This window comes from Ambystoma mexicanum, chromosome 6q (genome assembly GCF_040938575.1).
Source record: "Ambystoma mexicanum isolate Mex_15411 chromosome 6q, UKY_AmexF1_1, whole genome shotgun sequence".
Classification (NCBI taxonomy): domain Eukaryota; kingdom Metazoa; phylum Chordata; class Amphibia; order Caudata; family Ambystomatidae; genus Ambystoma; species Ambystoma mexicanum.
Genome location: NC_090937.1, coordinates 606367606 through 606392477, shown reverse-complemented (window position 1 = coordinate 606392477; position 24872 = coordinate 606367606). Strand labels below are relative to the sequence as shown.

Sequence of the window (24872 nt, the reverse complement as noted above, 5' to 3'; positions counted from 1 at the left end):
GGAGGAGGAGAATGAATCCTGATGGCCTGGAAATCACTGATAGCCGGACTGTTTGGGTCATTGGACGACCCGACTGAGCCTGGGGAGGAGGTGACCGAACCACAGGGTGTGGAAACTGAAGGTTCAATGCAATAGACTCGCAAGGGGAGTGGGGTAGAGGGAGTAGTGGTTAGGAAGTTAAAAAAAAGTGTATTGAAACTGTTGGAACATGCACTACTTGTTTGGTTTATTGTTTGTTTGTTTGTAAAAATTAATTAAAAACTTTTTTTTAAAAACTATGTCTAGTGTCACTGTCCCTCTGTTTCTCTGGAAGTGTAGTGTGCTGGTGTTACGGGGCCGTCTGGCTGTGTGTTCGAATGTTTCCCCCCTCGAGGTCCTACATTGACTGGAGGATGCACATTTCTATTTTGCAAATGCTATATCCTAGACTAGAGGTTTAATGTTACAGTGGCAGTATTATGTGTTGGCATGTGGGGAACAGCAATGATTATAAATGCGGTGTGTCTTAATGTATGGGCCCTCTTTTCCTCCCACCCCTTATCTCTAAATGTAAAGTGCCTATTGCCAGGTAGTGGGCCTAAATTATAGAAAGGTTGTGCCTTTCTTGACAATTTGCTGTTTTTATATTTACATCAGGTATTTTTATTGTGTGTTCTATCGACTTACATGCGTATTGGCCTATTGGTTAAAGGTGCACATGTTCAGTGTACCAGTGTGTGGAGTTTTCTTTGGATAACTGTGCCCCTGGGTCAGCCTACTTCCTCACTCCTAGATTTAAACCCCTAACCTAACCATTTAGTGAAACAAAGGTTTGGATTCGGCTATACTATGCTAATCCTTGCTATGCTAAGATGCTATATTTAACATCGTCCTTTCTATGTAATGTGCTGAATGCTATCAATATTTTAGTGCACACAGATGGAACAACTTTGGGCTACCACAGGAGATGTTGATGCATAACTGTTTTAAATGCCTACTAATGCTAGGGAAAGCAGTGTAGAGGAGGTGGGTTTTCGATATGCCTCTGATTACAAAATAACCCTACATTTCTTTGAATAGCTATGTGGACTTTTTTAATCCCTCCTTACAACCAAGGTGCACCCCCGCCTCTTTTTTTATGACACTCATGAAATGTGCTGACCTTGCGGGGGAGATGGGGCCGAAATGTAGATGCTGATTTTGACCTCACTCCCAAGTCATTGGGCATTTAGGAGCCAGCTTCCAAAAGACTCTGGGGCTGATTACAATTTTCCCGGTATCCCGGCAGTAATTCCAGCGGGATACTGGGAAACTGCCCCTACTGTCTCCACCGCCTGATATCCCGGTATTACTGGGAAACTACAGGCGGGGGACGGCGTTAAGTTCCCATTCCATGGAGTCTCAAGGGATCAATGGGATTGACAGAATCACTGACACCAGTATTACCGGTTCCAGTGATTGTGGCATTTCTTTGGCGGTAAGGACCTGATTTACTGGTAGGTCAGGCCTGCCGGTAGATCAAAGGCCTCACTCGCAAAATCAGGTTTCCCCAGTCTGGTAAAAATGCTGGTGCCAGTATTACCGTCAATTTTTCCAGCATTTTTTCTGGACCGGGGAACTCGTAATGAGGTCCTCTGTGTATTAAACACACGGCCTTTAAAAACATCTGAAAAGGATGGGAAGCTGCTGGAACTGGCTGAATTTCGTTTGATTGGCCTTTATTTCAGAGCACATCTTGACGTTATCTGCCCCAGGTCAGGGCGAGCTAAGGGCCACCCATAACCTGTTTCCTACGTGTTTAAGTTGGTCACTACATACATTCACACATAGATATGATTGAAACGTGTACACAGATTTGTAGCATACAACTCCTCCCACACACTGCATAGATATACATGCACATTGGAATAAATGAATGAAGTCATGAATGAATGCATTTATTCGTCTCACAGTGCACTTGTGGGTCTCTCGGTGCTGCGCGGGGCAGGGGAGAACTTCAGTTGTCTTCTAAACCAGCAAGCTGATCTTACAGGGGTCCACATTAAAAGGGTTACAGGACTTGGTAAAGGGTCTCCCCTTTAGAAAGATTGTATGACCGCAGGGCTGGCTTAGAGATGATGGTCAAAACTGTGAAAGGTGGGTCAGGCTTAGCTAGTGTTTTATGGTGAGGCTGGCAACCTGAACCTGAATTCAATCCCTGACTTCGAGCCAGTAATTACCCCAGTAGGCAGGGTGTTAGGAATATTTTTCTTAAGCTCTGTTTCTCGAGCCCAGGTACACTGAACTCCTTGTCCTACATGTTGTTTCCACTGAGCTATCCTGTTTCCCCAAGTGATAGTATCGCTGGGCAGTCAAGGCACACTCTTTTGAGGGAGAAGGACGGTTAAAAGGTGCAGGAAACCCTTTCAAGATACACAATAAGGCAAGATCGATCAGATATATTTATAAACATGAATTCTTTCTTGAAACATTGGCAACAAAGTATCTACTATTTTACCAGTAAATAGAAACTTCTCAGATATGAAAAACATTTCAGAAAGTGGCTTTAAAGAAGTCTAGAGTCAGACAAAAGTCCCAAAACACCTTTGGTGAGGCTCACATGCACCTTTAAAAATTAAATCCCCCAACTGCAATAAAAATGTTTATTCCCTTAAGAATAAAGCCGGAAACCGATTGGTTGAGTGGTTCCTGTTACAAGTAAATGGCAAATCTATGGGCAAAAATATACGGTATGCATACCTAGCCCCACGGAATAGAGAAGCCCACGAAGACTCAAAGGAAGACAAGAGGACCCCAGGGATGAAGTCCAGTGTCTGAAGTCGGCTCACACCACCATGCCATTCTGGAATGTGCAGAGAGGAGCTTTGGAGGACTCAGAGTCATAAGCTGGATGTGCAGGCTGGGGGGGGGGTCTGCAACAAAGCCCCCACTGCCGATGAAAAGAACCAGAACCCCGAGTTAAGCCTGAGGAACCCAAAGAAGAGAGCCAGCTGTAGAAATTGCATAGGTGGGTACCTGGAGCAGCAGTCAGAGATGACACACTTGTCGGCCGGTGGGCAGGGTCTACAGCAGAGGCTGCTACAACTAGATGAAAGGAAGCAAGATGCCAACCGACGTCCAAGGACTCCCAAAGAAAATGAAAAGCTGTGAAAGTGAGTCAGAGCATCGTAGTGAAGATCGTTGCAGAGTGGTGTCCCAACTTTGCAGCTGGAGAGGTTCTGGTTGTCACCAGATGGGCTTGGGAAGCTACAGAAGACCCTAGTCAAAGAGCTTGGAGGAAGTCGCTGGGTGGGGGCTAATGGATGGAGGAGCAATAGAAGGCATCACAGGTTGTGATCTGGACAAAGAGCTGCAGAACAAGCCACTGGAGCTTAAGAAGGGCCTCACTGCACGACCACAGATGGCTTTAACCTGTGGCTCTAGTGTAAGGTTGCTGTCCATTGTGATTCCAAGGTTCCTCACACTAGAAGAAAGCGGTGGGCAGGAGACCATCACGTCCATCCAGATGATCGCTGCATTGGTCTCGTAATGATTCCCAAAAATGGAATGGGTGTCTGTTTGATTCATTAGGACCTCTCTTAATGCAAGCTCTTCCAGCAGGGAACCCATCACACCCCGGTTCCTGACTCTTAACAGAGCTCCTCGTTGTCAACCGTGTTTCGCGATTGGCCCACCTGATTGGATTCATCTTCTGCCTTTGCGCTGATGAGGATGTGCTATGCTTGAAGGAGCGTCCTGGCCTCGCTACGTTTTTACTCCAGCAGCGTGTTCGTTTTCTTCTACGAAGGATGAACCACAGTTATTCCCCGTTTCGCACAAGCAAATGCGCAGGCAACATTCAGACGCCTAGAAGCAACCACATGTTTCTTTAATCATGTTTTGGGGGGTTTCATTCGAAAGGCAGGCATACACTTCCCTCTAACAAAAAAATGTGCTGTGGCAGCCTTTGCCTCTTTGCACACAGTAATAAAAGGACATGCATATATCACCTCTCTGACCATTTTCATATTGTATTAGTTTCCATTCAGTATTTACCATTTAGGCAAACTAAGAAACAGATTTTATTTTTGTGAGTGTGACGAAAGGAAATACAAAGTAAATGGGCTTCATTACAAGTCCATGCCGGTAAAACTGTCAGGCTGCCATTGGATTTGCAAGATTTTCCGGTGCCTGACTTGCTGGATATATTGGGGCATTACAGCCCCGGCGGTCGGGGAAGGCAGGCGTCAGAAAAGGTAAATCCCCATTCCCATTTCAGTTCCATGGGACTCAATGGGATTGGGGAGCACGGAAGGCGCCTTGGTGTAAAGCTCTCTATAAATAAACAAATCAATCAATCAATCAACATGTTCAACAGTTCCGGTGCTTCCATGTAAGTCTGCGAGCGGGTGCCGCCCCACCCGCCAGCCGCACGCAGACTCAGAGTGTGCCGGTCTGGTAACAACGATGCAGGGTGTATCAATTGTTAATTTAATGACAACATTTTATTTAATTTTGCTAATGTTTATTTTCTGCTATATTGCATGGTATAAAACAGATACTGCATGTCCCTCCTTCACTCATGGGACAATAGAATATGAATCCAGACAAAATCCGGGCCAAAATAATGCCCCCCTCAAACCTCCCCTCCCCGAACACTTAGGAAAGAGGTGTGCGTGTCGATCAAGGCCTGCACCCTGTAAACAGGAACGTACGTGTGTCCTAACCATCTGCTCCTGTGTTACTGTTTGCAGGGCATCGGGCAGATTTCTTGTTGCCAGATCGCAGCAAATATGTGAACATGGAAAAGCGTTTCCTAAAGAGTTACATGGATCTGCTGGTGCAGACGTGCCACCGCAGGGGGGCTCCTGCTACTGGGGGCATGGCTGCCCTTCTGCTGCCGGGCGATAGAGAGAGTGAAGAGTATGAACGAGTCCTTGCGACGGTCAAGAGGTAAGAGTGCATCTGGAGGTAGGTCTCTGTTTGGTCCATGTGTGAATGCACACGATATATGCACGCACACATGCACACTCAAGTGAGGCATGGAGCTGAAATACAGGGACACTAAAGTGGGATTGCACTCAAGTGAGGCATGGAGCTGAAATGCAGGAACACTAAAGAGGGATTGCACTCAAGTGAGGTATGGAGCTGAAATGCAGGGACACTAAAGTGGGACTGCACTCAAGTGAGGCATGGAGCTGAAATGCTGAAATGCAGGAACACAAAAGTGGGATTGCACTCAAGTGAGGCATGGAGCTGAAATGCAGGAACACTAAAGTGGGATTGCAATCAAGTGAGGTATGGAGCTAAAATGCAGGGACACTAAAGTGGGATTGCACTCAAGTGAGGCATGGAGCTGAAATGCAGGAACACTAAAGTGGGATTGCAATCAAGTGAGGCATGGAGCTAAAATGCAGGGACACTAAAGTGTGATTGCACTCAAGTGAGGCATGGAGCTGAAATACAGGAACACTAAAGTGGTATTGTAGTCTCTGCACGTTTTCAGCCCATCTCCTTTATTAATTTGCCACAGATACCTTATTCCAATTTGTTACCGAATGTACTACAAATGCTGATAAATATTCCTCCAACTAGGGGTGGACTGGCCTACAGGGAACTCTGGAGATTTCCCATTAGGCACCTGCACCCTAGGCCTCTTTTGTGTGGTTACCTTTTTTATTTCCAAATTTCCTCATAGGAAAGGGGTTGGCTTGCTAAAAATGTGCAACAAGGGGCCAATTTGAACATTATTTCCGGGGCCTCTTTTGGTTCCCAGTCCATCCCTGCTTCCAGCAAAGCGCAGAGCTACTCTCAGCTGTCAAACAGTGCTGGCTGAATCTCAAGCCCACTGGCCTGGACCTGCCCTACCTACATGGTGGGTCACAAACACATTTCAGGTTTATGAAGATAGGTTTTTGACAGTCAATGAGGCTCCAGGAAGGCTTTCGCCCACCAGGGGAGACCCCTTCACCCTCTTCAGCTGAAGTGTTGCTGTGCATACTGGGGGGGAAAGGGAGAGCACCCCCCCTCCCTTTCCCCCCCAGCCCCCCTTCTCTCTATTGATCAGGAAACAGAAGACAACCAACGTCACTCACAAACTTCTAGACTGGAGGAAAGGCCGAGTGCCAGGCCACAAACAGAGGGATGTTGGGTGCTAAGGAGCTGTTCATGGGCCCAGCTTGGCCCTAACTCTGCAGGGGGGCAAACGGTGTGAAATGTTGAAGGTTAAGCAGATTCATCAATTCAGATAATAGGCTCTAGGCATTACAGTGCCTTTAACAACCCTTACCCCCTTCAGAAAGGTGTCGCATATTCCTTCATGCCTTTGTGAGCTATACATTCCTCAGCGCTCACTAGAAACCTTTTTGATAAGTGATGTAATCTTGGCGGTGTCAGATTATCGAAGAGCCTGTTCCCAGTAAAACACTCACACGCCGGGGAGATCGGGTGTAGGTGACTTCTGGCCTGCAAAGGGTGAGGCTTCAGTTTTTATACTCTGCCAACTCTTTTTGTGATGGAAGGCATTCTTTACCAGGGGCGTCTCACTTCACAACATCCCTGTTAACTTACAACAAACTTGTAACACAAGACAACTTTTTACTGCTACATAATGTAGTCTCTCCGCTTGATCAGAACGCTATGGTCCGGGATATCTCAGAGACATTTCTGCCTGGCGCTGATAAATCATCACCCATGACTGCGGTACCTGCCCACCTTCCAGTTTGCCCTCAGTCACTATTTCTTCCACGATCCTAGCTCTTTTTTGGGAGGATTTAGGGGGATAAGTATAGTATCTTCTTCCTTTTCCCCTGCCAATATGCTGTCTGATGTCATGTGAGTGGAATGAGAGATGGGCGTTGCTAGGAGGTTGGGGGGATCTGAGGGGGCTATAGCCCTGGGTCTTTTGGTTGTAGCCCTGGATAGAATATCAGGGGCTACAACCAATGTTCCCTCTAAACTGTGCGCATGTGCGCTTGCCCAGCTTCTTTCTGGGTGCCACTCAGAAGAATTTTAGCAGCACACACAGACAATTCTCACCTATTCAAAGATTTAATAAGGCACAAGCCACAGCAAAGATTTAATAAGGCACAAGCCACAGCAATTACCGGATATGTTTGTTCTCTTAAAATAAGTAACTAGTCTTGATATTCTGCTTATTTGCAAGGGTGACCATAAAAACCTAAAATCCCCAACAGCAAAATACACACACAAGAGGTTAAAAACTAATTGAAAAACTGGCTCCAGGAACGGAAGAATCTAACCAAGATATTCCTGCATTCATTAACCAAATAATGGTCCCTCCCAACCCATGACTCCTAAACTTGACTACCACACTTTCACCTTATGACTCCAACTTCTGCCCCAGAACACATTAGGATACTACCGGACAACCTTGACGCTTCCTCTCTTGGCTGTGCGAAAGATTAGCAGATGTGTAGCTACATCCATTTGATTGTTGTAATATGAATAAAGTTCACACGCCAGAATTTCTGTTACTCATTGTGCCTCACCAAGAGTCACCCACAATATATAATCGAACTATCAATCAGATACTAACTGTAAGTAAGCAGTCTACTCGGATGTGTAACCTTATCCCATACTTCCTCTTCTTTGTACATATGTCACACAAGTGCTTTGAAGCCTACCCTTCCAAGTTAATGCATTATAACACTTAAATATTAATTTGCCCTTTAAGGTTTTTGAGAAGACGAATGTGATGCTCAGCATCTCCTACTTTAGCATTGCTATCATTACCCTAGAAGTTGAGAGCAACATTGCAATATCATCTACTTTGCCTACAAGGGATAATGGGTATGGACTATGCCTGGAATTACTTGTCCATGTCAGGGCACTGGATATTTAGACAGGAGAATGCTTTTCACACAATCTGCATTGTTTCCAAGTTTTCATATTTCCCATGGGCATAGATCTTCATACATTATATGGTAACTCGGTGCTCTACAAAAACTGTTTCAATGAGCACTTGTGTAATCCTACACAATTATGTAAGGGTGGGGTATGTTGCAAACAGTCTTGTATGCACTGCAAAATAATTGTTTACATGCAGAGTTATGACATTATTTAAAATCCACATATGTTGAGGCATTAAATATGCCTTGCTTGCAAAGTATTGTGGGTCTGCAAATTTTCCAGTGGATGTTTACTGCTACAATCCCTCTCTTTTTACAGTGCTCTCAACTAGTATTGGAGGCTAGTACAGGGGCCTTGCGAAGGGTATGGGTGGAAAAGCACAGGTCATCACTCCTTGCTTGTGATGAACAAAGCAGCATATTTAAAAAACAAAGGCAGACATTTTGGCAGTATACTGAAGGAAATGTGTTGCTTGTTTGCTAAAGAATAGGAAAGTCTAGTATCCTTCTAGATGGTTCTGTGATATTTCCACATTTGAAAGACCGAACACACAAAAATAAATGTTCCGCCCATTTTGTGTTGGCTTTAAAATGCCGAAATATCACATACTGCCCCTGCAAGTTGATCTTTCTCCAGCCCCACCCTCTCCCACTGGTTGTCTGGTTAATCGGGGGTTTTAACCCCACGAATACCCCATTTCACCACCCACCACCCCCTTCTCAGCATAACACACTTACTCCCCACACATGTACACAGACACACTCACCTGGCCAGGGGTGTTGCTAGGTCTGGAAAAGATCAGGGGCTAAGTTAATGTCGGGGACTGGCGGGACTCGGGGCTAGCTAGCATTTTGGTTGTAGCACCTGAGCTGCTCTCCGGGGCTACAACCAAAAGACCCAGGGCTATAGCCCCCTTAGAACTCCCTAGCAACACCCCTGCACCTGACACTCCTGCAACAGCTCCTCTGGGTCTCGCCATGCATGTCAGCCCATGCGTACACGTGTGTGCGGCAGGGGCATGACAGTTCGATTTAGAAAGACCGCTCTGTGCGGTCACAGAGCAGTCTTTCTAAATCGATATTTTTTTTTCTCAGTAAAATGAATAGAATTTTTTTCACTTGAAACCATCTAGACAACAGCACCTTTTTCTTTCTATGCTCAGCAGCTGAGGGCTTTTCAGTATAACCATGTGTTCTGTGTATCGTCTCTAGCATCTCCCTGCATCTTAACTGATAACAAAGAATTAGATGAGTGATACATTGATACAGAAGAAGAAACTCCAAATCAGTTGTATCTTATATACGTGATTTTCTTCAACAGGGCTCTATAATAAACCTCAGTAAGGCTCTTGTGTACATTTGATCTAGGCTGTGGTGCGTAAGTGTGGGCAAAACTAATGACTTTATGTGCCCTGTAATTTCACTCCTTATGTCGGGGGTGGAAGCAGGGCTCTAATCAGATTTTGCTCCCTACCTGGAGTCAAATGATTTTTGAGGGAGTAAAAAAGTAATTGGCTTTCCCAATAGGGATACTTTCTGTGTATTAAAAGATGTTCTTTCCCCTTAAAATTCCTCTTCGAGATTGGGCATTAATATTAGAGTTCCTTCTGGTCACTAATAAAATATCAGTGGAGCTTTGTGAGTTGAAGCAATGATGTGTAGTGTCTTGGGTGGCAGGGTTTATCAAGTAGTAAGCAGGAACCACTCCAGAGCCAGATATGTACAGAAGGTAAGCTTCCTTTATTCCAGTTACAGGGAGGAAGGTGAGTAGAGAGAGGAAGGAGAGCAGGTAACAAGCTTCTACTCTTCTGGCTCTCTCTCTTTCCCCACCAACCGTCATCCCTGGAACCTAGGTACCACCTAGATTCTAGGCCCCCTCACCACATTCCAACCTCCGCTCCACTTGCACACAGCTCATGCTGCCAGGTGCTAGGCCACTGCAACATGTTCATTGTTTCTCGTTCATGTTAGGCACATTTGTTTAGGGAGTAAAATTGATGGTGCATATTTCTCTTGGCTATAATTGCTGGTGTCATCACTACCCACACAACATAATGTGGATAGTAAGCAGAGGCACAGGAATTTGTGATCATATTCTGAGGTGCAGTTATTTTGATGCAATTATCATCCTTGCACATTATTAGAAGCATGTTCTCCTGGCCCTTGAATTACTTAATTAAAGTGGCACTTGAACTCTGATCAGCATGTTTTCTGACACATTGCTTTGAATTGCCATTAATCCATCAGCAAATGTTGTATTCTTTCTGAATTGATTGACAGCCACATCAGTTATGACACAAGATATGTGTTTTGGAATACATGTGACATGAGTTATTTTCCAGTGGCATAAAACATATATTTTTCTCTGCATAGAATTACGTTAGCAGGGTTCTTTGGCAGATGCTAAAGTCTTGCACTGGTTGATGCAGTGGCTTGGAAGAAGACCTTCCTTTCCAAACTCTCTTGGTAGTTCACTAAATATGCATGCTCACAAAGTGGCTCACCTCATTAGTCAGTTGCGCACGTAGAAGATAATGTGTGCACAACAGCCAACCAGTTCTGCACATAGGAGAAAATAATTAGAGGGAACATTGGCTACAACCAAAAGGCTAGCTAGCCCCCAGTCCCGACAGTTCCGAGATTAGCATAGCCCCAGATCTTTTCCAGACCTAACAACACCACGGAGAATGCCCTGTCACCTGGAGTTCCACCAATGGCAATTGGAAGGATGTAGCCTGGTTGGTGGGCACCAGTGGGACCTGCTATGTGATGTACTTGTAGCTCAATCATGTAACTTAAAGGATAACCAGTGTGCGAGTCATGAGATGTCACTTCACACCATTGGTGATGAGTTGGTCCAAGGAGGGGCCAGAAAGCAAACCGAGGGGTGCTGTGTTGGGAGGAGTAGCCATCTGACTACCAACCACCCCTTAAAAGAAGACCCATCACCCAGAGCAACATACACGAGCTAAGGTAGCTGTCAATGCACAGCTGCGGCTATAAAGGCTGAGGAAGGTGAACGCTCATAGGAACTGGGCACCCATTGATTCCATGTTTGCCAGAAGATTATGGAGTGTTTGAATGGTTAAGCGAATGTCATTGTGGATGTTTAAAATCAAAGAAGGTTTGGGCTTTGTACCAAATGATCTCTGTAAAGAGAAAGGTTCCAAGTAAAATCCTGGGGGAAGCTTGATGTGTGCAGCTACTAGGAGTCACTCCTTAATTGGAAGCAAGTGACGGCCCCAGGACCTTTTAAGTATCCTTGAAGGGTTAGCCTTGAGGCTGTGACTTGTATCTAACTCACTGTTTATGACTAATGTTGATGGCATTGGCGGTTTGGGGTATGTAATAAATAAAGTTGCTTAAAAAGCAAATAAGGGGACGCGCTCTGTATCTAAATGTAAAGGAGCTTCCCAGGGGTGAGGACAGGGACATTTGGTACACAGGAGGCCCTTTCACTAAGGTGTACTGACAGAGAGGAAAGGAGGCGTCAGTGAGCGTCGAGGCAACGTGACGCACGGAGAGGCCGGCGTCGGTACGAAGGGCGCCGAGCCAACAGGGAATCAAGTGATCGCTCTGTGGGGAGGACACAGGAAGAGCATACGGTACCGCGGTTTAGTTATTTATTTTATTTTTGTATAGCGCACAACAGCCCATAAGCATCGTGGCGCTGTTACAGAGATAAGTAGGCTACTGAGAGGAATGGTCTTCGGATATGTTGAGAGAGCTACTGAATGCACTGTTTCCGGCAAACAATGTGATATCAGAGTATGCCGGGAGTATTGGCATAGCAAGCTGAGGCTGCATCTTTGAGATTTATGTATATGCACTATGTGGACTGTTAAGTGGTTACTTGTTTCATCAAAGGGACAATAGCAAATGGATATATTAGTAATGCTGGGTTAGGACATAAAGGAAGTGGGAAGTGCAGTGGCTCGTAGTTCTAATGCGTGGATGTGCCTTATCAGAATTAGTGAAATAGTACAAGTCTGACAGCTCTTTGCAGCACAAGGTTTTTTGTCATGGATGTTTCATGTGTTGACAGGGTGGACTGAGTAGCATGGCATAGCCTAGTATATACAAGGTTTCCGACTGAATATTAACCTTTTCTTTCCAGGAATTCTAGAAATAGATTTGCTCCCTGCAGCAAGGACTCGGGGCATTTGCACACATTTTTGAAATTTTTTGGCATGGCCTACAGCTATTGTTCTCTCGTTCTATAGACATTTTATGGCTTGCATGTTTTCCTTCTGTGAGGAATGAGCTGATGGAAGCTTGGGATCATGTGAGCCATGATCAAGAGGACAGTACACGTAAACTCAGTTCCGGGGTGCAACTCAAGAAAACATAGCCAACACAGGGGTGTGTTGGTTGTCCTGCATCATGTAGATCATGTGTTAGTGTGGTTAATGATATGATAGGTTATTTATAACGTGCGTAATACCCAGAGGTTTCTAAAGGCAGACCCGGGGATCGAACCTGTGGTGCTCAGTGTCGTCTTGCTTCCAAGGCGAGCACATTGCCCTTGAGCTATCCTCCCCAGACAAAGATGTATAGTTAGTGCTGTGGTAATTGCACCATTGTAGGCTGGGTGTGACTGGTAGGGATACATAGTATTTAAGCCCCATGGTATGGGCCAATGGAATGGATGTACAGTTATTGTAGCCTCTTGGGCATAGGGGTGCCTGGTAAGGATGTTTAACCATAGATATTTCTGGATATTTTGCTATTGTTATGGTTATGGAATCACGGGACGTGTATCCCAAAAAGATCTGGATGTATTGATATTGTTATGGATCCCACACAAGCTGGGGGTCTAGAGTGGATGGAAGGTTTCAATGGCATCATGGACATGCATTTCCAATAGGAGGTTTGGGTGTATGGTTTTAGGACCATCACTCGGGGTATGCTTGTTGGGTAGTGACGCACAACAGAGGTGGGTGTGCTTTTCAGCAGTGGTGGGAGGTAAAGTTATGGAGGTATCACGACATAGTGTGTGCCAGTGAAAAGGAATGGATGCATGGTTATAGTTAATCTTATGCGTCACAGACAGATGTGTGCGTCAGTGAATATTTATGGATGCATTGATGAGGTTATGATGTGGCATTACATAGTTATATGCCAATGCGGGGGTAGGGGTGTTTAGGGGTTATGGTTATGGCTTACCTTGGAGGCATAGGGGTGTGGAAATCTACATGCTGAATGAAGGCATGTATCCATGTAGTATCTGTTTTTTCCTGTTGTGGTTGCGTGTTCAGTAAGGAAACGAGATGCTCAGCGTCTGCTTCCTTTTGCCCTGTCAGTGTGTTGGCTGATGTCATGCGAGTGGAATGAGAGAGATTGTAAAATCTGTGCACCTTTTGCTGCTTTGGGTAAAGTGTCTCCCGCAGGCAGCATCTTGAAGATCTTGAGTACTTCCTCGCCAGCATAAGATAGGAGCATCAATCTCTCGGCTGGATCATCGGTCTCACTGGTGGCCGCGAAGAACATATCCACCCTTGCCATCCATAGGTCCCACCTGGTCCCCTGGGCAGCTGAGGTACCACTCATTTCAATTTCCAAAACGGGAGCTCTCTGAAACATTGTGTGAACCATGGTGTCCTGCTGGGGCAGTGGGCCTGCTTGAGCTGCAGTGCTCCTGATGGGCGGGGATAGAATAGAGGATAAAGGGACAGCATCGTTCCCCTCATAGTCGCCACTGTCCATGGCGAGGCTAATGTACCTGCTGGCTACCTTGGTACCCTCTTTTCCTGGTACCAGAACCTGATGAGGCTGGAGGTGGACGGCAACACGGCATAGTGTCTTCCAGAAAGGTTAATAGTTTCAGAAGAAAGAGATGGGGTCATTCAGGCTGCACAAGCATTCTTTCTAGGGCCAGTGGCCTCTGTCTGATGTCTCCATCTCACTGGTTACCCTGGGCACCTGCCTCGCACAGTATGGGGTAGGTGGGATGACGCCAACAATTTGATCAGAGTAATCAGAGAGCACCGCGCTGCAAACAATACACCTTCGTTTCCAGATGATGTACTCTCGGCAGTGCAAGATTACCTAACAGCCCCTTTCCAGTAAAACACTTGCATACAAGGGAGACAAGATGCAGCTGACCTCCGGCCAAGAAGAGGTACGGCTTCTTTATTTTAAGTCTGTGCCGCCTCTTTTTGTGGCAGAAGATGTCCCGCACCCAGGGCATTTCACATCACATCAATAAGGAGGCTCATGTTAGTTCCGGGTGGCTTATACTCTTGCTTAGCATCTCGAGCATTGGAATTGAGATATTGGAAGGTGGTTCTGCAGCACCGTGGGGCTCATCAGTATGCCATCTTAAATCTTGATTGGTGGGCTGAAAATGTGCAGTGAAAAGCCTTGCAATCACTAAATTCTTTTGTAGCTCGAGTAACCATTTTCTGTTGCCTAAAACTCCACTCCTCAGGCTATACAGAAACAGGTGAGGTGGAGACTTAGAGAGTGTTCAGAACTAATTACTAGCATATGTTTACTGGGTGGTATGGAATTAGGCTATCTGGTGTTAAACAGATATAATGGCCTTTAGTCTTGTGGTGCTTTCTGGGAATACTAGCATTTGGCCTGGTTACTGGGCATACTCTAGTTGGAACTCATTGCCCTAATTCTGGATAATGGCACCTTGCCTCACTGTGCTTACTGGGTCTAATATATTTACAACTCATTGGGAAAATTGGCATATAGCCTCCCTGTATTTAGTGGGTCTAATGAAATTAGACTTCATTGTGCTTAGTGGACCTAATAGAATTAGTCGTAATTTATGGAAAAAGCTGGTCTCTGACTTCACTGACCTTACGGAATTAGGCTAGGCCATGTCAACTGAGGATATGACATTTGGCCTTGTTTGTTCTCAGTGGGCCTCATTACAAGTCTGCAGGTAACCCGCTGGTGCTACTTTGCCACCGGATTGTAACACTGTTTCCGGTGCCTGACTAACCATTGCCACCGGGGCATTACAAGTCCTGGCAGATCAGGAAGTCAGGCGCTGGAAAATGTTAGTCCCCATTCCCATTGAGTGCCATAGTACTCCATGGGAGTAGGGACATGGAAGTACCGCCACCCGTGCTAACGGTGCCGGTGCTTCTGTGACAACTCTGCTTTCTGGGGCCGTTGCACACGGCCGGTCAGTCCTGCCGGGCACACATTTCCAGGAAAGCAGAGTTGTAGTTAGCCAGTCCAGAAAGGGTACATTGCTACCGGCTCCCTTATTTCCGGACCGTCAGATTTGTAATGCGGCCCTGTGTGTACTAGCATCTGATCTCCCTACACCTTACTGGGATAATATCACCTTCTATCACATCACTTGCTGTCTAAATGGAATCAGTTATCACTCTGCCAACTGCAGACAATGGTATTTGGACTCACTGGGCCTCATTACGAGTTTGGAGGCAGCCATGCCCTTAATAAGGGCATGGCTGCCTCCAAACTGGGGTCCGGGTCCGTGGTCCCTGAATGGGGAAATACTGGGCAATTCTGACTTTGGAGGGCCCGGTATTTCCCCATTCAGGGAACCCGGACCCGGTCCATCCCCATTCCCGTTTAAGCCCCCATAGGGCTCAATGGGAATGGGGAGCATGTTAACAACGGGCCCGTTAATGACGGGCCCGTTGTTAGCATGCTTGTCCCCTAGCGGGACCCGCAAAGGACGTCTGGTAAAACCAGAGGTCCAGAGCGGGTCCCGCAAGGGGACCTTGTAATAGGGCGGTACAGGGTTAACGGCTCCGGCACCTTTACTGGCGCCGTTAACCACTTACCGCCCTCCTCGTTATGAGGCCCACTGTGTTGCTGGGAATATACTCATCTAGCCTCACTATGCTCACTGTGTCTACCTGGAATAATTAATTAATCATTTATAACGCACTTAATGCCAGAGACCAGTCTCTAAGCGTGGGACCAGGATTGCAACCTGTATTGCTCTGCATTGTCTTGCTTCCAAGACAAACGCGTTGCCCTTGAGCTATACTTCCGGCCCAGATACTGAATTGTGCAGTCCCCATGTCAGCTTCTTTGATGATTCTGGGAGATGTATCTAGTCTGGAGGAGCTCACCTTTGGCAGGACAACTTGGTTACTCCGGGCATGCATGCTCGCAAAGAGAATGATATTGAGGTTCTGGAAGTCAAGCAGCTCCTTTAGTATTGATGAATGGGTGGATGAGCTGCTCACAATATCAACCTATGAGAAAACCATCTTCAAGAATGCTGGGGACTTGGATAAGTTTGAGGACATCTGGAGTAGTTTCCTTGAAGTCTACGGTTAGTATAGGTCATTGATTTGGGCCGCTGAGTTTCTGTAATTGCTTGTATTTCATTGCTAACCGGTTTTTACTTTTTGGTTTGTATTGTTGCATACAGTCTTATTATTTGGTCAGTAGATCTGTACATATTATTGAATTTCGGTTCTTTTTCTTTGTCTTCTTTTCTTTCTCTTTTCCTCCCTTACTTTGGGATCTTTTATGACTGTTGTTGGGTATTTTACTCTTGTTGTTAAGCATTTGCTAAGCTCAATTGGATTCATTGTTGTTGTTTGCCTTTAACTGTTTACTGAATTATAGCATTCTGTATGTCTTATTGAATAAAACTTGTTAACCCTCTTGCAAAAAATAAATAAATAGACATTGTCCCCACTGTGGTGACTGGGGATAATAGTATCTGACTCCACTTTTCTTGCTTGGAATGCTGGAATTTAGTTTCTGTTTTCTTACTAGAAATACTGGAATTCGGCCTCACTATGCACACTAGGAATGCTGGCATTACACTCATCTGTGCTTGCTAGCCTAATAGAATCTGGTCTGGCTCTGCTAACTGGGGAACCTGGTATCTGACCTCATAGACTTTGTTCTGACTGTACTGACTTGGGGAAATGGTGCCTGACCTCATTGTACTTACTCTAAATACTTACACCTGGCCTTGCTGTGCTTACTAATGGTTTAGGCCTCACTGCTTGGTAACTATGGATAATGGGATGTAGACTTACTGTGGATGCTAGCACCTGACCTCACTGTGTTTACTGGCGTTAATAGAATAGGACCGTATTGTTCTAGTTGTGAATAATGCCACATAGCCTTGGGTTAACAAGGGATATGGGCACCTGTCCTCTCTGTACTTACTGTGGATAATGGCATATGTTCTCACTGTGCTTACTGGTAATACTGGCACCTAGCATTAGAGGGTAAGTGGAATGTCGGCGCTTAGAAGATGGAGAGGTCTGGCATTTAGCACGATATAAATGCCCAATACAAATGTTCTGTGCCTGGACAGTGCCTGGACAGTGCCTGAGTGTGTTGAAACATCCATGTTCCCTCTCCCGTTAATCAAACAGCATTAAGATGGTTTGGATAGAGCTGTCTCCGCATGAAGGATGGTGCCGTTTTTCAGATTTAATGTAGCGAAATAAATATATTATGTGATAGTTGAAATAAAATATCTATTTTTTTATTTTATTAATTGTAGGGTATTTTTGGGATTTTACTGTACTCACTCCTAAGAATTTTGAGTACTTCAGAGTACTGCACTCTTAAAAGTGAGGACAGTGTGCTGGATATACTGTCATTGTGAGATCTGCAAAAGCACCCCTGCATTTTCTCATTTTTGCCTCTGAACTCCATGTAGTGGACTTTTGCGCCACAGTGCTTCCTGGTCCAGATTTTTAAATTTAAATTTGGCTTCCTTGTAGACCCTATAGAGACCGTGCCTGCATGTGTACTGCTGGACGTGGTAATATCCATAGCTGCCTTGTTACTTGACCATTTCAATGCTTTCCACTGCTCCTGGCCACTTTCCACTGCTTTCCTCCTTCGACTGCTCCAAACACTAAACCTTTCATCCATCCTTTAACACTCAATTGTTGGTAAAACATTATCTACATGTTTTTGAGCTAATATCCTTACTTGAGCCTGATGTTGCCTTAATTACAAAGGCCTGTCAATCAGGTCACACATTAGACTGGGTTATTCCCCAAAGATTCAGGATCCTCCATGCTGACCGTGTTGCCCTGGTTGGTAGGGGGGTGGTGTATTAGTGTCAAAGAGCACCATGCCCTACCCATACTACCACCTGATCACATAGCCAGATCAGACCATCTGTTGGTCAAAGTTCGGATCTCCCCCACTTGCCTTATTGCTCCCTGGTGGTCTACCTGACTCCACATTTGCTGAGGCCACCTCAAGCCCAAGAAATTATCTTTTTCTCACCCACCATAAGCGTATAGATGCTGGTGATTTTTCTGTGGGATAATGCCCTCCTCTCTTGTCTCTGTATGGAACAAACTGGAAATGCTGGGGCTCTGGCAGATGACCATGAGCACTACCCACGACCCTGGGGATACCCTTGATCTTATTTCCTGGTCAGTTCCCCATCCATTCCATTGGTTCCATGTCATTTTTCCAACGCTAATTAATTCGAAAAATCACTTTGAAATCTTTGTTTAAATTTGGGGGGTCCCACCAAACTCCCCTTCTGCTACACTTGTACCCTTACCCTTTCCCCCTCCCAACCTCTTTTACCCCATTAACGCAAAACCCCCTATATAATTCGAAGAGTTTTCAAAGTAATTACTTTGAAGTAATTACTGTCGGGAAAAAACCACTGGATACCATCCCATTAACATGGTACTTCTAGTTCCTGATCACTTTTGTAGTCACTCGCTCCTCCCCTATTCCATATCCCCTAAAATACTTAACATACTTCCTTTCCCATCTTGCTACGGTTGACCGATTTGTCTTCAGTTGACAAGATGGCTAACTCTTTGTTAAGTTCCTCTCCTTTTTAGAACAATCTCCATTAGGTGTTAAGCCTCTTTCTGACCTTCCTATGTCCCCTCATAGCTAGTTCAATTTCCCATGACTCTTCTATGTTTCCTCCTGACTTGCCTTAAATGTGTCAGGTCACCCTTTGGCTTCCATGACTGAGAAAAGCCTTAAATCACACCCAGAGGTAGTGATAGTCACCACTGTCCAGTTGATTGGAATGGGTTCAACTTGGTTTATGCTGTGGGAATTAAGCCATGCAGCAGAGTTCAGGATGGCCATACCCTGCATCACTCGAAGCTTTCAGGAAGGTTTTGGGTAACTACATGGAAACTCCAAACCCTGTGGCAATCGGTCTGGCTGGATGCAGAAGAAAAGCACAAAAAAAGATTTGTTTTCTCCACATCTGCCCTCAGAGTGAGAGCTATTGGAAGAATGCTTTAGTGACCATCATGCGTCATCTCAACTGTCTAACCAATTAACCTGTCATTTTACGTTTCATGTCAGCATTCACTAAAATGTGACTTATTAACATAAAACAGGCATGGAACTCTGTTATGAGTTGATTTGATTAGATTAATTAATATGTTGAGTTCACCCAGCAAAATCAGATTAAACTGTGGAATTCAATTAAAGATAAGGCATTATAGGTAAGTGAGCTCAGATCTTTCCTGTCTTTCAGGTTGAAACTGTTTGAAATCCGAGCCGGTGTTGATGGATTCATGGTGTACGACATTGGACTGGTAGAGTCAATGCAGAAGGTAACCCTCTTTTTTAGACGTGGTATAATTTTCATTTTACAAACCTTTGGTTGTAAGTAGCTAGTTATTACGAGACATCACATTGCTGTCATCTTATTTCACACAGCATGGTGACATGTACAATCTAGCCTCGATTTCAGTGGGGAGTAGTTCTGATACGCTGTTTTCATTTTGGAATGAGATGTCCATTCAAAACAAATCACAAAATGTAATGTGACATGGTCAGCTGTGGGGACTACCAAGGGTGTGACTGGTGGGCCAGATGCCTCTTAGAGACAATGGGTGATTTACCTGGCAGCCGTGTGGAAAATGTTCCCCTGGTCCATTGGTCCAAGTCGTGTGGCAGGGAACTACTACAGAAGAGATCTGTATCAACCCCCCTTGCCGATTGAAAGAGTCAGAGTTCCCTTTGGATAGAACCAGAAAACATCTGAGAGGGAACAAACACTTTGATCTGGTCATAGTTTTACACACACAATACTTTCAAGGTATATCCGGCTACTGTTAGAAACCATTCCACCATAGCAGCAAAGTCATTCCAGAGACCCTGGGAGCTGCTCCCCGAGCTCGGAATGTCTATGCTTGATAGTATGTTATTAGTTCACAGGTTTCCGACTGCAGGTTTACCCGCAACTGATATAAACCTACTGGCCTATTGTCTCCATGCATTGTGTCCATCTCTGAGGATACACAGTTGCCAGATTACCACAAGCCAGCCATGCAGATTGCAAAGAGTTAAAAAGACTACTGGAGTAGGAGACCTTCTCCCACTCTTCTGGAGTAGGAGGCATAGGTCCCTGCCAGGCAATAGTAGGTATTAGTAGAAATGGGGTAGGGGATTCTTAGATGACAGACAGGCCACATGAAGACTTGGCCTAGCCCCTAAAGTAAGCTGTGACAAACCTGGAAATAAATCCCAGCCTCTAACAAATTGCAGACCAGAGGTTCAGACCCTAAGAGGGAGCCCAAACCAGGGGGAGGGACCAGTACCCTGGAAAACCCAGAGGCCCCTGTCAGTCAATGCGGGTTGTTAGAGAAAGCAGTTGGAGCAGGCAGTTGGAGTGCAATAATGTGTCTGGTAGGCAGTAGTTGGAGGCGTTGGAGGCAAAAGGGAGAAAAGAAGAAGGAAGAGGTTGTAACATTAAGAAGGTGGGAGGAGGTGTGGCACAAGGAGCCAAAGATAGTGGACAGAAGGAGGCGCCAAATCAACAGAGAAGGAGGAGGTAGTGACTAAAGGGGTGACGGTGAGAGACAGACAGAAGTTGTAACGTCAAGATGGAAGGAGGAGGTGGTGACCAGAGGAGGCGAAGGTGGTAGAAAGGAACAGGTGGTAGAGGTAGTAGAAAGTAGGTGTTTGTCACATCCAGAGATACGGGAAGATTGGTAACCTCAGAGGAGGCAGTGAGGTTAAGAAGGGAAGGTTAATTGGAGGGACAGGAGAAGAAGGTAACATCATCAGGAGGAGAGGGTGATAGCGAAGGGGAGGAGGTGGAGAACAATACCACAGATAGACAAAGTAGGAAGGAACAAGGAGGCTGGGTCGGCCCAAAGCAGGCAGAAGAGGCTGAGATATAGGCCGGGGTTGAGAGGAGAAGTCGGGGCATCAGAGGGCAAGAACCACTGGGTTTGAAGGAAGGAGGAAGAGAGATCATACGGACAGAAAAAGTGGTATTTGGTAGCTCATTGCTTCAATTCAGTACAACAGTGAAGCTGCAGCTCAATCACCAGTTTGTTCAGTAAATCACAAGACAGACCAACAGACCTTTTGGCTGGACCAGAAATAGGTGCTAATTACGAGTTTGGTGGTATCTCAGCAGTAATACCACTGAGATACCACCAAACAGTATTACCATTATGGCCACTTCGCCTGGCGGTATTACCACCAGTGGTATTACCTCTGGCAGTAATACTGTCGGATTACAAGTGGCAGTTTGGCAGTGCAAATCCTCATTTTATGGAGTTCATAGGACTCCATTGAGGATTTTACCATCCGGTAATTCTGCCAGAGGTAATACCGGCAAACTTGTAGTTTGACGGTGCAGGAAAAATTGAAGTAAGCGGAACTACCTTCACTTTTTCCCCGCACCGCCAAACCCATAATGAGCCCCTTGGGGTATGGAACACGTGCAATTAGTCAGCGGAGTTGGCTGCAGAGTTGCAGTCTGTGGCAGTCACTCCAATCCTTCTCTCAGAGACAGGAGTCTCTATACTGTTTCCAGTCTTTACACGTGGGAGGACCCATAAAACCACCACCCAGCCGCGGAGCGGCCACGGAGTTGGCTGCAGAGTTGCATTCTGTGGCAGTCACTCCAATCCTTCTCTCAGAGACAGGAGTCTCTCTACTGTTTCCAGTCTTTACACGTGGGAGGACCCATAAAACCCCCATCCAGCCGCGGAGTTGGCTGCAGAGTTGAGGTCTGTGGCAGTCACTCCAATCCTTCTCTCAGAGACAGGAGTCTCTCTACTGTTTCCAGTCTTTACACGTGGGAGGACCCATAAAACCCCCACCCAGCCGCGGAGCGGCAGCGGAGTTGGCTGCAGAGTTGCAGTCTGTGGCAGTCTGTGCACTTCTGAAACGACTGAAATGGCCTCAACATCAGCGGACCCTACTTCCATGGACATGGCCACGGACTGCGAACCCACGCTGCAAAAGGCCTACAACATCGCGGCGCACAACTACACCATCTGCTGGGTCTACCTCATAAACATTTAAAAACCCCAACAGCAACAATGGCAAACGCTCGCTTGAAACGGGACCTTCTCGAACAACCTGGGTCAAAAACTTCAAAATCTGCAACAACCTGCCAAAAAACAAGCCTAGAAGAAGCAGAGGACCAGCATCAACAGATACCTGGAACCGCGCCTCCAGCGCTGAATCCGCTGAATCCGGACCCTGAAAGTGTCCCGCTGGCGCTCCCTCGGCCGCGCCAACAAGTTCCTGCTTTGGACACGGACTCCGCCAGCACCCGGCCAGCGCTCCCTCGCCCGTGGCCCCCACCCTCACAGCTCCGGGACCCGATGACCTCCGGAGGGAGGATCGAGGACCGTGAGCGGGGGGGGGCCCGCACCTGTGGGAAGCGCGGATCAGATGCCGCGAGCCAGCCCGGAGGGAGAACGAAGTCCTGCTCCCTCGGCAACGGCCATCCCGGAAATGGCCCCGAGAGAGGCTGCGCATCCGCGGGCCTTTCAGGGGGAGGAGCCTGGCTCCATCACTCCTCCCCCTGCAGGACGCGATCAACAGTGGGAAGGGCTCGACGGCCACAAGGCCACGCCCCCCACCGAGGAGGATTTGCAGCCACCTCGTCCGCTACAAAACGGATTTAAAGACCTCTCAGAAGAGCACATAGGTCCCGAAAGTAATGCAGCATCAACCAAGAAAAACCGAGACACCAACATGTCATTACAAACCGAAGCTCAAGTGCATTCCAGCAAGCCATCAAAAGTCTCTCCTCGTAACTCGGTAGACGAGCACAGAGCCTCGGGGACCATAGGAAACAAAGACAACGTCTCAGGCCTGGAAAAGTCTACCCCCCCCCAGCCTACGCCCCTGGCAGGGTTGATAAACAAAAAAAAACGCAGCAGGAAAGAGGCGGAGTCCCCCGACACAGGAAACTCAAGACCCTCGAGGAAGAAAGTACCCTCAAAACCTGCAAATAAAACACAAAAATGCACAAACGGGCTACAGATGTCAAAAAACAAAAAAAGTGGTCAAGCACCAAAAAAATCCGGGGGCTCGGAATCAATAAAGCCATCGGTCGCTACCCTCGTAACCGACTTCTTTCATGCTTTCGCGCCAGAGCCCCACTCCAGGCAAAATGACCTTACCGACGAGGAAATACTGGAGGCAATAAAAACCTGCCAACCCCCTGAAAAAGCGAGGAAAATAAACCCACCGACAAATCCGTGTGTTCAGCCCCAAAACTCTGCAAACGACATACAATCTGCTTCTCCTTCGAAACGGGCCCCGCAGGAGAAATCAGCAAAGCAAATTGACCCGATTCCACACCGAGTACTGGGGCCCCAGCACACATCTAAAAGGGAAAATACGTCAAAACAAACCTCAGAAACCGATCAAGCTATCGTAGCCACAGAAAAGCTTGTCGGCGTGACGCCAACAGCCTCACCCAGGGAAAACTCGGCTCTGGTCAAACTTAAAGCCTCACAAATCCTCAGTAAAGGCTCCCCACATCCAACCCAACCAAATCCAAATGCTTTCCCTGAAACCCCAGGGCAGTCAGGGACACAGTCTTCTCAAGATCAAGCCGCCAAAACACAGAGGCCAACCCCCCCGCAAACTGAACAAAAGCCTGAAACTCCCTCACACAATGCAGCCTCACCCAGAATAAACAAGGAACGGCCGATTGACACCCGGCAGGACGGCGCTTCAACCGTTCTTCCACTAAAATCATACCTTCCAGGGAGACTCAGTGGTGGCCCACCTGATCTACCTCCTTCGCCTGTAGTAAGACGGATCTTAAACAAGTCCAACTCATTTTTACCAGCTCCAAAACAGCGCCCCCCACCCCAGGGCTCGCCAATGGAGCCTGCAGCGCAACACAAGAGAGACCTTCTCTCAATAATGTCAGCTGTCACCATCTCAATTAACCCGTTTACCAAACTATACGAAGGCATTAACGAAGATTTGAAAGACAACACCGCGATGCAAGCAACAATGCTCTCGAAACTAACCTTCCTGGAAGGATACATCACAGCCTTAGACGACAAATTCAAAACCCTAAAGTTGGACATGGAACAAGGCCATAAAGACATGGCAAACCTCCTCACCTCATCCTACTTGGGGGCCAAACAGGGAGGCCAAATCTCTTTAGCACAACCTTCACTTCCACCCTCTAGAAAAGTCCCCCACCAGCTTTTGGACCTTGGCTCACTAAATTCTGAAACGCAAGAGGTGATTGACATCACAGACGAAACAGTTAAAGCTTCGCTTCCCTCGGAACCGCAAGTGAGGGCGGCAGACCCCTCGTATCCCCTGTTTACAGGCACGAGACCAGAAAACCCCCCCCCTTGGGGAAAAAACTGAAACCCAGAATCCAAACTCAGCGAAGCAACCAAGTTTACGTTCATCTGAAAAGAAAGAGAAAGAACGAAATCTGGCCTGGAGTCCGGCGGCAAACCGAACAACATCAAAAGCATCAAAAGCCTCTCCCAGAACATCAGAGGACTTTCTGGCAGACGAGGTCCAGATGAACATCTCTCAACACCTAGAGGACACTCAAGATACATTACCGGACAAAAGTGGGAAAATGCCCCAACCACCAAATCCGCAGACTCCTTCACTTGAAGGTGATCAAAATGCTAAAAAAGAAAACCCAAAGGAATCGTCAGAAGAGGACTCCCCATACAATTTTACCACCTTGGAAGAGCGTAGGAAAATCCTCAAACGTCGGAAGCCCGCTACCTCCCGTAGCCCTATGAGCTCCCGAGCGGTGTTATTCACATTCCCACCAGCTCACGAGGGGTCAACTTGTAAAAAGTCAGCCTCCGGCGCCCAACA

The 24872-nt window shown here is 46.5% G+C and overlaps 1 protein-coding gene across 6 annotated transcripts in view; it reads left to right on the top strand.

Annotated features, from left to right (window-relative positions):
• Positions 1–24872, top strand: part of LOC138516167 (malate synthase-like) — a 494080-nt gene that overhangs the window by 281201 nt on the left and 188007 nt on the right. For all 6 annotated transcript variants that reach the window (XM_069631088.1, XM_069631089.1, XM_069631087.1 and 3 more), the window contains 2 exons: positions 4713–4911; positions 19279–19357. In XM_069631088.1, coding sequence (XP_069487189.1) covers positions 4713–4911; positions 19279–19357 — 278 coding nt within the window. The remainder of the gene's footprint in view (positions 1–4712; positions 4912–19278; positions 19358–24872) is intronic.